The 13060-nt window shown below is 38.9% G+C and overlaps 1 protein-coding gene across 1 annotated transcript in view; it reads right to left on the bottom strand.

The window, feature by feature from the left end:
- LOC127670538 (vomeronasal type-2 receptor 116-like) overlaps window positions 1-4253 on the bottom strand; it is a 71240-nt gene extending 66987 nt beyond the window's left edge. The window contains exon 1 of the mRNA XM_052165058.1: window positions 4045-4253. Within this exon, the coding sequence (XP_052021018.1) occupies window positions 4045-4253 (209 nt within the window). The remainder of the gene's footprint in view (window positions 1-4044) is intronic.
- Between the last annotated feature and the right edge of the window lie 8807 nt (window positions 4254-13060).

The raw sequence follows: 13060 nt of genomic DNA on the forward strand, positions 1-13060 counted from the left end.
TAAACAAACTCAAAGAACAAAACCACATGGTCATTTCATTGGATGCTGAAAAAGCATTTGACAAAATTCAGCATCCTTTCATGCTTAAAGTCTTGGAGAGAACAGGAATTCAAGGCCCATACCTAAACATAGTAAAAGCAATATACAGCAAACCGGTAGCCAGCATCAAACTAAATGTAGAGAAACTTGAAGCAATCCCACTGAAATCAGGGACCAGACAAGGCTTCCCCCTTTCTCCTGATCTTTTCAATATTGTACTTGAGGTACTAGCTCGGGCAATTCGACAACATAAGGAGGTCAAAGGGATACAAATTAGAAAGGAAGAAGTCAAACTATCATTATTTGCAGACGACATGATCGTCTACCTAAGTGACCCAAAGAACTCCACTAGAGAGCTGATAAACAACTTCAGCAAAGTGGCAGGTTATAAAATCAACTCAAGCAAATCAGTGGCCTTCCTATACTCAAAGGATAAGCAGGCTGAGAAAGAAATTAGGGAAATGACCCCCTTCACAATAGCCACAAACAGTATAAAGTATCTTGGGGTGACTCTTACCAAACATGTGAAAGATCTGTATGACAAGAACTTCAAGACTCTGAAGAAGGAAATGGAAGAAGACCTCAAAAAATGGGAAAACCTCCCATGCTCATGGATCGGTAGAATCAATATAGTTAAAATGGCCATTTTGCCTAAAGCACTATACAGATTCAATGCAATACCCATCAAAATCCCAACTCAATTCTTCACAGAGTTAGAAAGAGCAATTATCGAATTCATCTGGAACAACAAAAAACCCAGGATAGCTAAAACTATTCTCAGCAACAAAAGAAAATCTGGGGGAATCAGTATCCCTGACCTCAAGCAATACTACAGAGCAATAGTGTTAAAAACTGCATGGTATTGGTACAGTGACAGGCAGGAGGATCAATGGAACAGGATTGAAGATCCAGAAATGAACCCACACACCTATGGCCACTTGATCCTCGACAAAGAGGCTGAAAACATCCAATGGAAAAAAGATAGCCTTTTCAACAAATGGTGCTGGTTCAACTGGAGGTCAGCATGCAGAAGAATGCGAATTGATCCATCCTTGTCTCCTTGTACTAAGCTCAAATCCAAATGGATCAAGGACCTCCACATAAAGCCAGACACTCTGAAGCTAATAGAAAAGAAACTGGGGAAGACCCTTGACGACATCGGTATAGGGAGAAAGTTTCTGAACAGAACACCAATAGCGTATGCTCTAAGAGCAAGAATTGACAAATGGGACCTCATAAAATTACAAAGTTTCTGTAAGGCAAAGGACACCATCAAGAGGACAAATCGGCAACCAACAAATTGGGAAAAGATCTTCACCAATCCTACATCAGATAGAGGGCTAATATCCAATATATATAAAGAACTCAAGAAGTTAGACTCCAGAAAACCAAACAACCCTATTAAAAATGGGGTACAGAGTTAAACAAAGAATTCTCACCTGAAGAACTTCGGATGGCGGAGAAGCATCTTAAAAAATGCTCAAATTCATTAGTCATTAGGGAAATGCAAATCAAAACAACCCTAAGATTCCATCTTACACCAGTCAGAATGGCTAAGATTAAAAATTCAGGAGACAGCAGGTGTTGGAGAGGGTGTGGAGAAAGAGGAACACTCCTCCACTGCTGGTGGGGTTGCAAATTGGTACAACCACTCTGGAAAGCAGTCTGGCGGTTCCTCCGAAAACTGGGCACCTCACTTCCAGAAGATCCTGCTATACCACTCCTGGGCATATACCCAGAAGACTCCCCACCATGTAATAAGGATACATGTTCTACTATGTTCATAGCAGCCCTATTTATAATTGCCAGATGCTGGAAAGAACCCAGGTATCCCTCAACAGAAGAGTGGATGCAAAAAATGTGGTATATCTACACAATGGAGTACTATTCAGCCATTAGAAACAATGAATTCATGAAATTCTTATGCAAATGGATGGAGCTAGAGAATATCATACTAAGTGAGGTAACCCAGACTCAAAAGGTGAATCATGGTATGCACTCACTAATAAGTGGATATTAACCTAGAAAACTGGAATACCCAAAACATAATCCACACATCAAATGAGGTACAAGAAGAAAGGAGGAGTGGCCCCTGGTTCTGGAAAGACTCAGTGAAACAGTATTCGGCAAAACCAGAACGGGGAAGTGGGAAGGGGTGGGTGGGAGGACAGGGGAAGAGAAGGGGTCTTACGGGACTTTCCGGGAGTGGGGGGGCTAGAAAAGGGAAATCATTTGAAATGTAAATAAATTATATCGAATTAAAAAAATCCAAACAACAAAAAAATAAATAAATAAATAAATAAATTTTACTATGAAAATTAATAATTTTAGCTGGGTGGTGGTGGTGCATGCCTGTAATCCCAGCACTCTGGGATGCAAAGGCAGGCAGATTTCTGAATCGAGGCCAGCCTGGTCTACAGAGTGAGTTCCAGGACAGCCAGTGATATACAGAGAAAGTCTTTCTAGAAAAAAACAATTCCAACCCACCCCCCAAAAAGAATAATTTTTATAGGACAAAATCCTTTCATTTACTCCAGAAAAGCCAACTACAAGTGGTTCATGTACATGAAAGTACACTTTTTCCACATAATGGGCTTGTTCCTGCATGGTCTACAAAACACCACATACACTTGTACATTGGTGCCTGGGCTACCGAAAGTATAGAAGAGAGGAAATCAAGAGGAAGAAGAGGCCTTAATTATAGTGAAATAGAAGGAGCTCCACCCAGCATCCATTGTTCCAAGGCTGCTAGGCATTTAACATATATTTATGATGTTATTTATGTAAGATGCATTTGTGTCTGACATCAATTACCTTGTTGAGATATAAATTTTGGCATGTAGATGTAAAATTTTGGATCTGTGGCAATCTTTGCTACATTATTCTCAAACTAAATATGTCAGCACCCTAAGTATCTCATGAGTTTTTATTTCTGAACATAGTTCTCTGTCTACTGCATCTGTTTTTTTTTTTTTTTTACTTAACACCATACCTAGGATTTAACACACAGCAATGTCACACTGAGCACAATTCATGTTCATAACTGTTTTCTTTCTTTTTATCCATTTTCTTCCTATTGACTTTCTCATATGTTCAACATTTACAAGCTCTAATTTTTCCACTTCACGGTCTTTTTCCTTTGATCCATAGAGATTCTAGATACATACTTTGAATAAGCACACTCATCTCCTGTATAAAGAGAAAAAACTTAATACTTGTCATTACTTTCCTAAGAAATCACGCTTTTCTGACACTATTTGTTAATATTGCAAATTTCAGGGAAGCTTAAAAATGCTCTTAAGTAGCCAGGCTTCCAGATATTTTGAGAGCACATACACATAAAGGGGGGAAAGCACTAGAAACATATATGGCAAGGAGATAACATTTTAAAATCTGTCTGAAAATAAAAAAGTTTAGGATGAAAAATAAGTAAATAAAAATAAAAAATAAAATAAAAATGTTTAGGACCAAAAAAACACAATGAAAAGAAAAAAATAGAAAGAAAATGTAGACAAAAACAAGTGTAGAATTGAACTTGCTTGCAAATGTTAATGGGGATATTCCTCATCTGAAATAAGACAGTGTGACATCCTAAGTATTTGTCACTCTAGCAACATTCTAGGCATCCAGGAGTCTCTTCACTCAGTTACATCATCTCTTCCCTCAAAAGCACATCTGGACTTCAAGAAAACCCAGAATTTCAAGGTAATACTTAGATTAACTTATCCATACTCTGAAATCATAACACAGAAAATTTTCAAATTACCTGGTGATACACACATGACAAAAAATTCATGGATATTGAATAACATCAGAGAAAGCAGGATGAATAGCATCAAAATTATCACTTTTCCTTTTTAAAGAGAAAAGTAAGTATGCAAGAAAATGTACTTGAAGAGATTTAAGAATAGAAAAGGACTGTGAAAAAAACTAAAGGAAGTTTTAATGCCTATATCCACTAAGTCATAAGAATTATGAAGTCTTACAATGAATAATTGTACTCACTGTATATGAAAGTCTTGGAAAAGGTAAGGCACATATTTATCAGGAACTTTGTTGCCTGTGTATAAAATATGAAGAGGGAAAAATGCACCAATTGTCACATCTCCTTTGTGGTAAAAGTAATCCTTGATTGTTACATAGCATTCATTGTCAGTAAAGGCACACACAAAATCAGGAATATGCAGGAGCCCCAAAACAAAAATACAGAACATTCTATTAACATATATATCTGCCCAAGCATCAGATTGATGGATACATATCCAATGATGTCCAGTAGGTATATATTTAGCTCATGTGTTAGTGAATATTTTGTGATTCTGACTGTTAATGATTGCAGCTATCATATTAATCACCCACAAGTTCTTAAGGACACTTCCTCCACTGACAATGAGCATTTTACATCTTCCCTTAGGCTCTGCATCTGAGGCCCTGTGTTCAACTTAAAAACAAATCAGAAAATATGTTTTGGATCTTCTACTTTAGCCACAGGCACCATGATTTCAGCTATTAAGACAGCAGGAACTAAATGATCAACTTCCTGACTGGGCTGTTTTGGTCAAGTTTGAAACTTTTAATTCAACAATTTTAGGTGATGAAATCCTGTTACCTCAGAGGTTGCAATCGTAGACAAAATGGAAGAAGGCCTGAAAATGTCCATGCTATTCATGTACAGGACAAATCAGTGGGTCACGCTATCACAAAAAAAGGAAGGCTTTTGGATTTTACTCTTCCTACTTACTGACTCCTGTCTTAGAATTTTCTTCTGTGATATTTTTTTCTGCAGAAAAAATATGTTGTCTGCACCCAGCACAACCAGTTGATTTCTCACTTTGGAAAATCTAATAGTCCTGTTGCATTTCTCACTTCAAAATTATCTACTTAATTTCAGTGAAAGAATGAAGTCTCCTCTTTATTTTCTAAATTGACCTTCTCTACTCCTAATCTTTTCTTTAATCCAAGGTTAATATTTGAGTAGAGGTGTTACTGTGGTCTATTCCTGTATCTACAGCAGTATGTTCATACAATGCTTACCGTGATCTGAAAATATGAGGGGAATTCTCATTTATGTAAAATGTAAATGCAAAGCACCACACTGTGTCCATTCACCTATGATACTGAGGCAAATTATCTTTAGTGGGGCCATATATTTAGCCACCAGGAGTTTAGATCAGTGAATGTACTTTATATTTTATTTTTTAATTTTTTATTTATTTATTTTCTATATTCTTTGTTTACATTCTAAAAGCCTTCCCATTTCCCAGTCCCGCCCCCCCCATATGTTCCACAACTCCTCTTCTCTCCATCCATTCTCCTGTCCTTCCCCCTCCCTTTTCTCTGTCCTGGTACTGCCCTAAAATGCTAGATCAAGCCTTTCCAGGATTAGGGCACTCTTCTTCCTTCTTCATGGGAATCATTTGATATGCTAATTGTATCTTCAGTATTCAGAGCTTCAGGGCTAATTAATATCCACTTATCAATGATTGCATTCCATGTGTATTCTTTTTTATTTATTTATTTATTTATTTATTTATTTATTTATTTTTTGCGTTACCTCACTTAGGGTGATATTTTCCAATTCCATCCATTTGCTTAAAAAAATTCATGAATTCATTGTTTTTAATTGCTGAATAGTACTCCATTGTGTATATATACCACATTTTCTGTATCCATTCCTCCATTGAGGGATATCTGGGTTCTTTCCAGTTTCTGGCTATTATAAATAAGGGTGCTATGAACATAGTGGAGCATGTGTCCTTATTGCATGCTGGGGAATCATCTGGGTACATGCCCAGGAAAGGTATAGCAGGATCCTCTGGAAGTGTCATGCCCAGTTTTCTTAGGAACCGCCAGACTGATTTCCAGAGTGGTTGTACCATCTGACAATCCCACCAGCAGTGGAGGAATGTTCCTCTTTCTCCACATCCTCGCCAACACCTGCTGTCTCCTGAGTTTTTAACCTTAGCCATTCTGACTGGTGTGAGGTGAAATTTCAGGGTTGTTTTGATCTGCATTTCCCTAATGGCTAATGATGTTGAGCATTTTTTAAGGTGCTTCTGGGCCATCCGAATTTCTTCAGGAGAAAATTCTTTGCTTAGGTCTGTACTGCATTTTTTAATAGAGTTATTTGGTTCCCTGGGGTCTAACTTCTTGAATTCTTTCCATATATTGGATGTTAGCCCTCTATCGTAGGGTTGGTGAAGATCTTTTCCCAATTCGTTGATTGCTGTTTTGACCTTTTGATGGTGTCCTTTGCCTTACAGAAACTTTGTAATTTTATGAGATCCCATTTGTCAATTCTTGATCTTAGAGAATAAGCTATTGGTGTTCTGTTCAGGAACTTTTCCCCTGTTCCTATGTCCTCAAGGGTTTTCCCCAGTTTCTTCTCTATTAGTTTCAGTGTATCTAGTTTTATGTGGAAGTCCTTGATCCACTTGGAGTTGAGCTTAGTTCAAGGAGATTAGAATGGATCAATTCGCATTCTCCCACATGCTGACCTTCAGTTGAACCAGCACCATTTGTTGAAAAGGCTATCTTTTTTCCACTGGATGTTTTCACTTCCTTTGTCGAGGATCAAGTGACCATAGGTGTGTGGATTCATTTCTGGATCTTGAATTCTATTCCATTGGTCCACTTGCCTGTCCCTGTGCCAATACCATGCAGTTTTTAACACTATTGCTCTGTAGTATTGCTTGAGGTCTGGGATACTAATACCCCCAGAAGTTCTTTTAGTGTTGAGAATAGTTTTAGCTATCCTGGGTTTTTGTTATTCCAGATAAATTTGAGAATTGCTTTTTCCAGCTCTGTGGAGAACTGAGTTGGGATTTTGATGGGCCTGCATTGAATCTGTATATTGCTTTTGGCAAGATGGCCATTTTAACTATATTAATCCTGCCAATCCATGAGCATGGAAGATTTTTCCATTTTCTGAGGTCTTCTTCGATTTCCTTCTTCAGAGACCTGAAGTTCTTGTCATAAAGATCTTTCACTTGTTTGGTTAGAGTCACACCAAGATACTTTATATGGTTTGTGGCTGTTGTGAAGGGTGTCATTTCATTAACTTCTTTCTCAGCCTGCTTATCCTTTGAGTATAGGAAGGCAACTGATTTGCTTGAGTTGATTTTATAACCTACCACTTTGCTGAAGTTGTTTATTAGCTGTAGTTCTCGGCTGGAGGTTTTTGGGTCACGTAAGTATACTATCATGTCATCTGCAAATAGTGATAATTTTACTTCTTCCTTTCCAATTTGTATACATTTGACCTCCTTTTGTTGTCTAATTGCTCTAGCTAGGAATTCAAGTACTATAAGCATGTTAAAAAATGCTCAACTTCATTAGTCATTAGGGAAATGCAAATCAAAACAACCCTAAGATTTCATCTTACACCAGTCAGAATGGCTAAGATTAAAAATTCAGGAGACAGCAGGTGTTGGAGAGGGTGTGGAGAAAGAGGAACACTCCTCCACTGCTGGTGGGGTTGCAAATTGGTACAACCACTCTGGAAAGCAGTCTGGCGGTTCCTCTGAAAACTGGGCACCTCACTTCCAGAAGATCCTGCTATACCACTCCTGGGCATATACCCAGAGGATTCCCCACCATGTAATAAGGATACATGCTCTACTATGTTCATAGCAGCCCTATTTATAATTGCCAGATGCTGGAAAGAACCCAGGTATCCCTCAACAGAAGAGTGGATGCAAAAAATGTGGTATATCTACACAATGGAGTACTATTCAGCCATTAGAAACAATGAATTCATGAAATTCTTAGGCAAATGGATGGAACTAGAGAACATGATACTAAGTGAGGTAACCCAGACTCAAAAGGTGAATCATGGTATACACTCACTAATAAGTGGTTATTAACCTAGAAATCTGGAATACCCAAAACATAATCCACACATCAAATGAGATACAAGAAGAAAGGAGGAGTGGTCCCTGGTTCTGGAAAGACTCAGTGAAACAGTCTGGGAACTGGGAAGGGGTGGGAGGGAGGACAGGGGAAGAGAAGGGGGCTTACGGGACTTTCGGGGAGTGGGGGGGGGCTAGAAAAGGGGAAATCATTTGAAATGTAAATAAATCATATCGAATAAAAAAAAAGATATGGAGAGAGAGGGCAGCCTTGTCTAGTCCCTGATTTTAGTGGGATTGCTTCAAGTTTCTCTCCATTTAGTTTGATGTTGGCTACCGGTTCGCTGTATATTGCTTTAATTATGTTGAGGTATGAGCCTTGAATTCCTGTTATTTCCAAGACTTTTAGCATGAAAGGATGCTGAATTTTGTCAAATGCCTTTTCAGCATCTAATGAAATGATCATAAGGCTTTTTTCTTTGAGTTTATGTAGTGGATTACATTGATGTATAGCCATACATTGAGCCATACCTGCATCCCTGGAACGAAGCCCACTTGATCGTGGTGGATGATTGTTTGATGTGTTTTTGGATTTGGTGGGCAGGAATTTTATTGAGTATTTTTGCATCGATATTCATAAGGGAAATTGGCCTGAAGTTCTCTTTCTTTATTGGATAGTTGTGTGGTTTTGGTTTCAGTGTAACTGTGGCTTCTTAGAACGAGTTAGGTAGAGTTCCTTCTGTTTCTATTTTGTGGAACAGTTTGAAGAGTATTGGTGTTAGGTCTTCTTTGAAGGTCTGATAGAATTCTGCACTGAAGCCATCTGGTCCCGTGCTTTTTTTGGTTGGTAGACTTTCTATGACCCCTTTTATTTCTTTACGGGTTATGGTACTGTTTAGATTATCTATTTGAACCTGATTTAACTTTGGTGTTTGGTATCTGTCTAGGAAATTATCCATTTCCTCCAGATTCTCCAGGTGTGTTGAGTATAGGCTTTTGTAGTAAGATCTGATGATTTTTTGAATTTCCTCAGTTTCTTTTGTTATATCTCCCTTTTCATTTATAATTTTGTTAATCTGGATACTGTCTCTATGCCCTTTGGTTAGTCTATCTTGTTGATTTTATCAAAGAACCAGCTCCTGGTTTTGTTGATTCTTTGTATGGTTATCTTAGTTTCTACTTGATTGATTTCAGCCCTGAGTTTGATGATTTCCTGACTTCTACTGCTCCTGGGTGAATTCGTTTCTTTTTGCTCCAGGACTTTCAGGTGTGTCATTAAGCTGCTAGTGTATGCTCTCTTCATTTTCTTTTTGGAGTCACTCAGGGCTAGGAGTTTTCCTCTTAGCACTGCTTTCATTGTGTTCCATAGATTTGGGTAGGTTGTGTCTTATTTTCATTAAATTCTAAAAAATCTTTTATTTCTTTCTTTATTTCTTCCTTGACCAAGGTATCATTGAGTATTGTTCAGTTTCTAGGTGTATGTGGGCTTTCTGTTGTTTTTGTTGCTATTGAAGACCACGCTTACTCCATAGTGGTCTGATAGGAGGCATGGGATTATTTCGATCTTCTTATACTTGTTGAGGTCTATCTTGTGACCAATTATATGGTCGATTTTGGAGAAGGTACCATGAGGTGCTGAGAAAAAGGTATATTCTTTTGCTTTAGGGTGAAATATTCTAAAAATATCAGTCAAATCCAATTGGTCCAAAGCTTCAATTAGTTTCACTGGGTGGGTCCCTGTTTAGTTTCTGTTTTCCTGATTGGTCCATTTAGGAAACTGCAGTGTTGAAGTCACCCACAATTATTGTGTTAGGTGCAATGTGTGCTTTGAGCTTTAGTAAAGTTTTTTTTTTTTTTTTTATGAATGAGAGTGCCTTTGCATTTGGAGCATAGATGTTCAGGATTGAGAGTTCTTCTTGGTGTGTTTTTCTTTGACCAGCAAGAAGTGTCCCTCGGTGTCTCCTTTGATGACTTTAGGTTGAAAGTCAAGTTTATCTGAAATTAGAATGGCTACTCCGGCTTGTTTCCTGAGACCATTTGCTTGTAAGATTGCCTTCCAGCCTTTTATTCTAAGGTAGTGTTTATCTTTGACACTGAGGTGTGTTTCCTGTATGCAGCAAAATGTAGGATCCTGTTTACGTATCCAGTCTGTTAGTCTATGTCTTTTTTATTGTGGAATTGAGTCCATTGATATTAAGAGATATTAAGCAATAGTGATTATTACTTCCTTTCATTTTTGAGGCTATTTTTATATTTGAGTGTTTATCTTCTTTTGGGTTTGATGAAAGAAAGTTATATCTTGCATTTTCCAGGGTGAAGTTTCCCTTCTTGCATTGGTGATTTCCTCCTATTATCCTATGTAGGGCTGGGTTTGTGGTAAGATGTTGGGTGAACTTGGTTTTGTCATGGAATATCTTGATTTCTCCATCTCCAGTGATTGAGAGTTTTGCTGGATATAGAAGTTTTGACTGGCATTTGTGTTCTCTTAGAGTCTGTATGAGATCTGCCCAGGATCTTCTGGCATTCATAGTCTCTGGTGAGAAGTATGGGGTGATTCTGATAGGTCTTCCTTTATATGTTTCTTGGCCTCTTTCTCTTACTAACTTTAATATTCTTTCTTTGTTTAGTACATTTGGGGTTTTGGTTATTATGTGACGGGATTTATTTCTGTTCTGGTCCAATCTGTTTGGAGTACTGTAGGCTTCTTGTATGTTCATGGGCATCTCTCTCTATAGATTAGGGAAGTTTTCTTCCATAATTTTATTGAAGATATTTGCTGGCCTTTAAGTTGTAAATCTTCTCTCTCATCTATGCCGATAATCCTTAGGTTTGGCCTTCTCAATGTGTCCTGGATTTCCTGGATGTTTTGGGTTACAAGCTTTTTGCATTTTGCATTTTCTTTGACTGTTGAGTCCATGGTTTCTATGGTATCTTTGGCATCTAAGATTCTTTCTTCTATCTCTTGTATTCTGTTGTTGATATTTGCATCTATGGTCCCTGATTTCTTCACAAGGTTTTCTATCTCCAAAGTTGTCTCCCTTTGCAATTTCTTAGTTGTTTCTACTTCTGTTTTTAGATCCTGGATGTTTTTGCTCAGTTCATTCACTTGCTTGTTTGTGTTTTCCTGTAATTCTTTGAGAGATTTTTGTGTTTCTTCTTTCATGATTTCTGCCTGTTGATCAAATTTCTCCTGTACTTTTTAAAGTGATTTTTGCATTTCCTCCTTATTGGCTACTATCATTTGACCCATATTCTCCTGGATTTTTTTAAGTGATTTTTGTGTTTCCCTTGTAAAGGCTTCTGGCTTTTGATCATTTTTCTCCTGAATTTCTTTAAGAGATTTATTTATGTCCTTCATGTGTTCTTGTAACAGCATCATGACCAGTGATTTTACATCCAAATCTTGCTTTTCTGGTGTGTTGGGGTAGCCAGGACTTACTAACAGAGAATTGGGTTCAGATGCTGTCATATTTCCTTGATTTCTGTTAGTAATGTTCCTACATTTGCCTTTTGCCATCTAGATCTCACTGGTCTTGTGAATGCAGGACTCACCCTTGCAAGATGCCTCCCTGCAGCTGGCCTCCAGATGCACCGCTGGCCCTCTGCACTGCTTGGGGATGGGGCCCGTGGCCCCAGCTTCTTCTGATCTAGAGGTGGCAACCTGAAGGCTCTCGCCAGAGGCCTCCGGATGGATCCTCCTCTCTGCCGGGTCAGACGGACTCACCGGAGCATGCAGCCTCCCTGTGGCCGGCCTCCAGATGTACCACTGGCCCTCTGCACTGCTTGGGGATGGGGTGCATGGCCCAGGCTGCTTCTGATCGGAAGGCTCCCGCTAGAGGCCTCCAGATGGATCCTCCACTCTGCCAGGTCAGATGGACTCACCTGAGCAAGGTGCCTTCCCGTGGCCAGCCTCCAGATGCACCGCTTTCCCTCTGCACTGCTTGGGGATGGGGCGCGTGGCTCAGGCTGCTTCTGATCCAGAGGTGGGGACCAGAAGGCTCCCATCAGAGGCCTCCGGATGGATCCTCTGCTTTGCTGGGTCAGACAGACTCACCAGAGCAAGATGCCTCCCCGTGGCTGGCCTCCAGATGCACCGCTGACCCTCTCATTTTATATTTTATTATTGTAATGAAATTATGCCCCTCCAATAAGTTGACTTGCTTACACATGAATGGGAGTGTAGAACGAACAAAATCCCAAATGAAATAAAAATAAAAAGCACTTCCCTAAGAAATATTAGCAGGTCACACTGTGACTTGTTGGACTGTCTTTTTGCTTTAGTTTAACAATATGCAATTAATAAACAGTAGACATAATATATCTATTATAAGACTGAAGTCAAACGAATAGGCAAAGGGAAAGTCACAGTAAGTCACAATTCAGTGCAATCAAGGGGAATAGAGGAAGTCTTTGTGTCACTCAATTCAAATAAGCTCTCTCCTTTGTAACTGAGTACTAAAGAGATGGCCAGCCTCCAACAGAGGCAGAGAGGGAGGACTGATGGCCGAGTGTCATCCCTAAACCCAATGGTCAGTTTCTGAAGTAGCCCTGTTTGATCTGTGTGTGAAATTAGTCATGATTTCAAGCTTTTGCATTACACTCTCAGTGAATGGGATGGCTTTTTCCTAGCTAAAAGTTTTGGGAACCTGATGGTTGAACAAAAGAGGGACAAAAACATTTATTTCATGGGGACAATGAATGGAGAGAGACTGAATGGGGAACTTCTTATAATTCAATGTCTCAGTCTATTATTGTGCATAGAAGATTTGGACAGAGTTTTCATGGAAACAGTGAAGTAAATGCAATTTTTTCTCCACATTCAGAAAGTGGAGGCCTTGGTGTGAGCATGATAGATTATGTATTAAGTTTCTCTCCTGCTGATACATTGGATTCTCGATTTAGGAAGAGAACTTTTGGTAGTAGAGATGCTGAAACATATGAACCTGAGAAAGGAGATCAAAAAGGCAAGGCTTCTCCATTTGAGGAGAACCAAAACAGAGATATTAAACAAGATGATAACATAAGATAAATTACAGAGGTTTGCCAAATAGAATGGATGCCAATTTCAAAGATATTATTCATACTCCTGGAAGTTGTCTATCCTCTCCAACTGAAATAGTTGAGTTCCTTTGCCATAGTACAAATCCCCCCAGAAGGATTGGGCCCTCTTC

The sequence above is a fragment of the Apodemus sylvaticus genome, chromosome 1 (genome assembly GCF_947179515.1).
Source record: "Apodemus sylvaticus chromosome 1, mApoSyl1.1, whole genome shotgun sequence".
NCBI lineage: Eukaryota > Metazoa > Chordata > Mammalia > Rodentia > Muridae > Apodemus > Apodemus sylvaticus.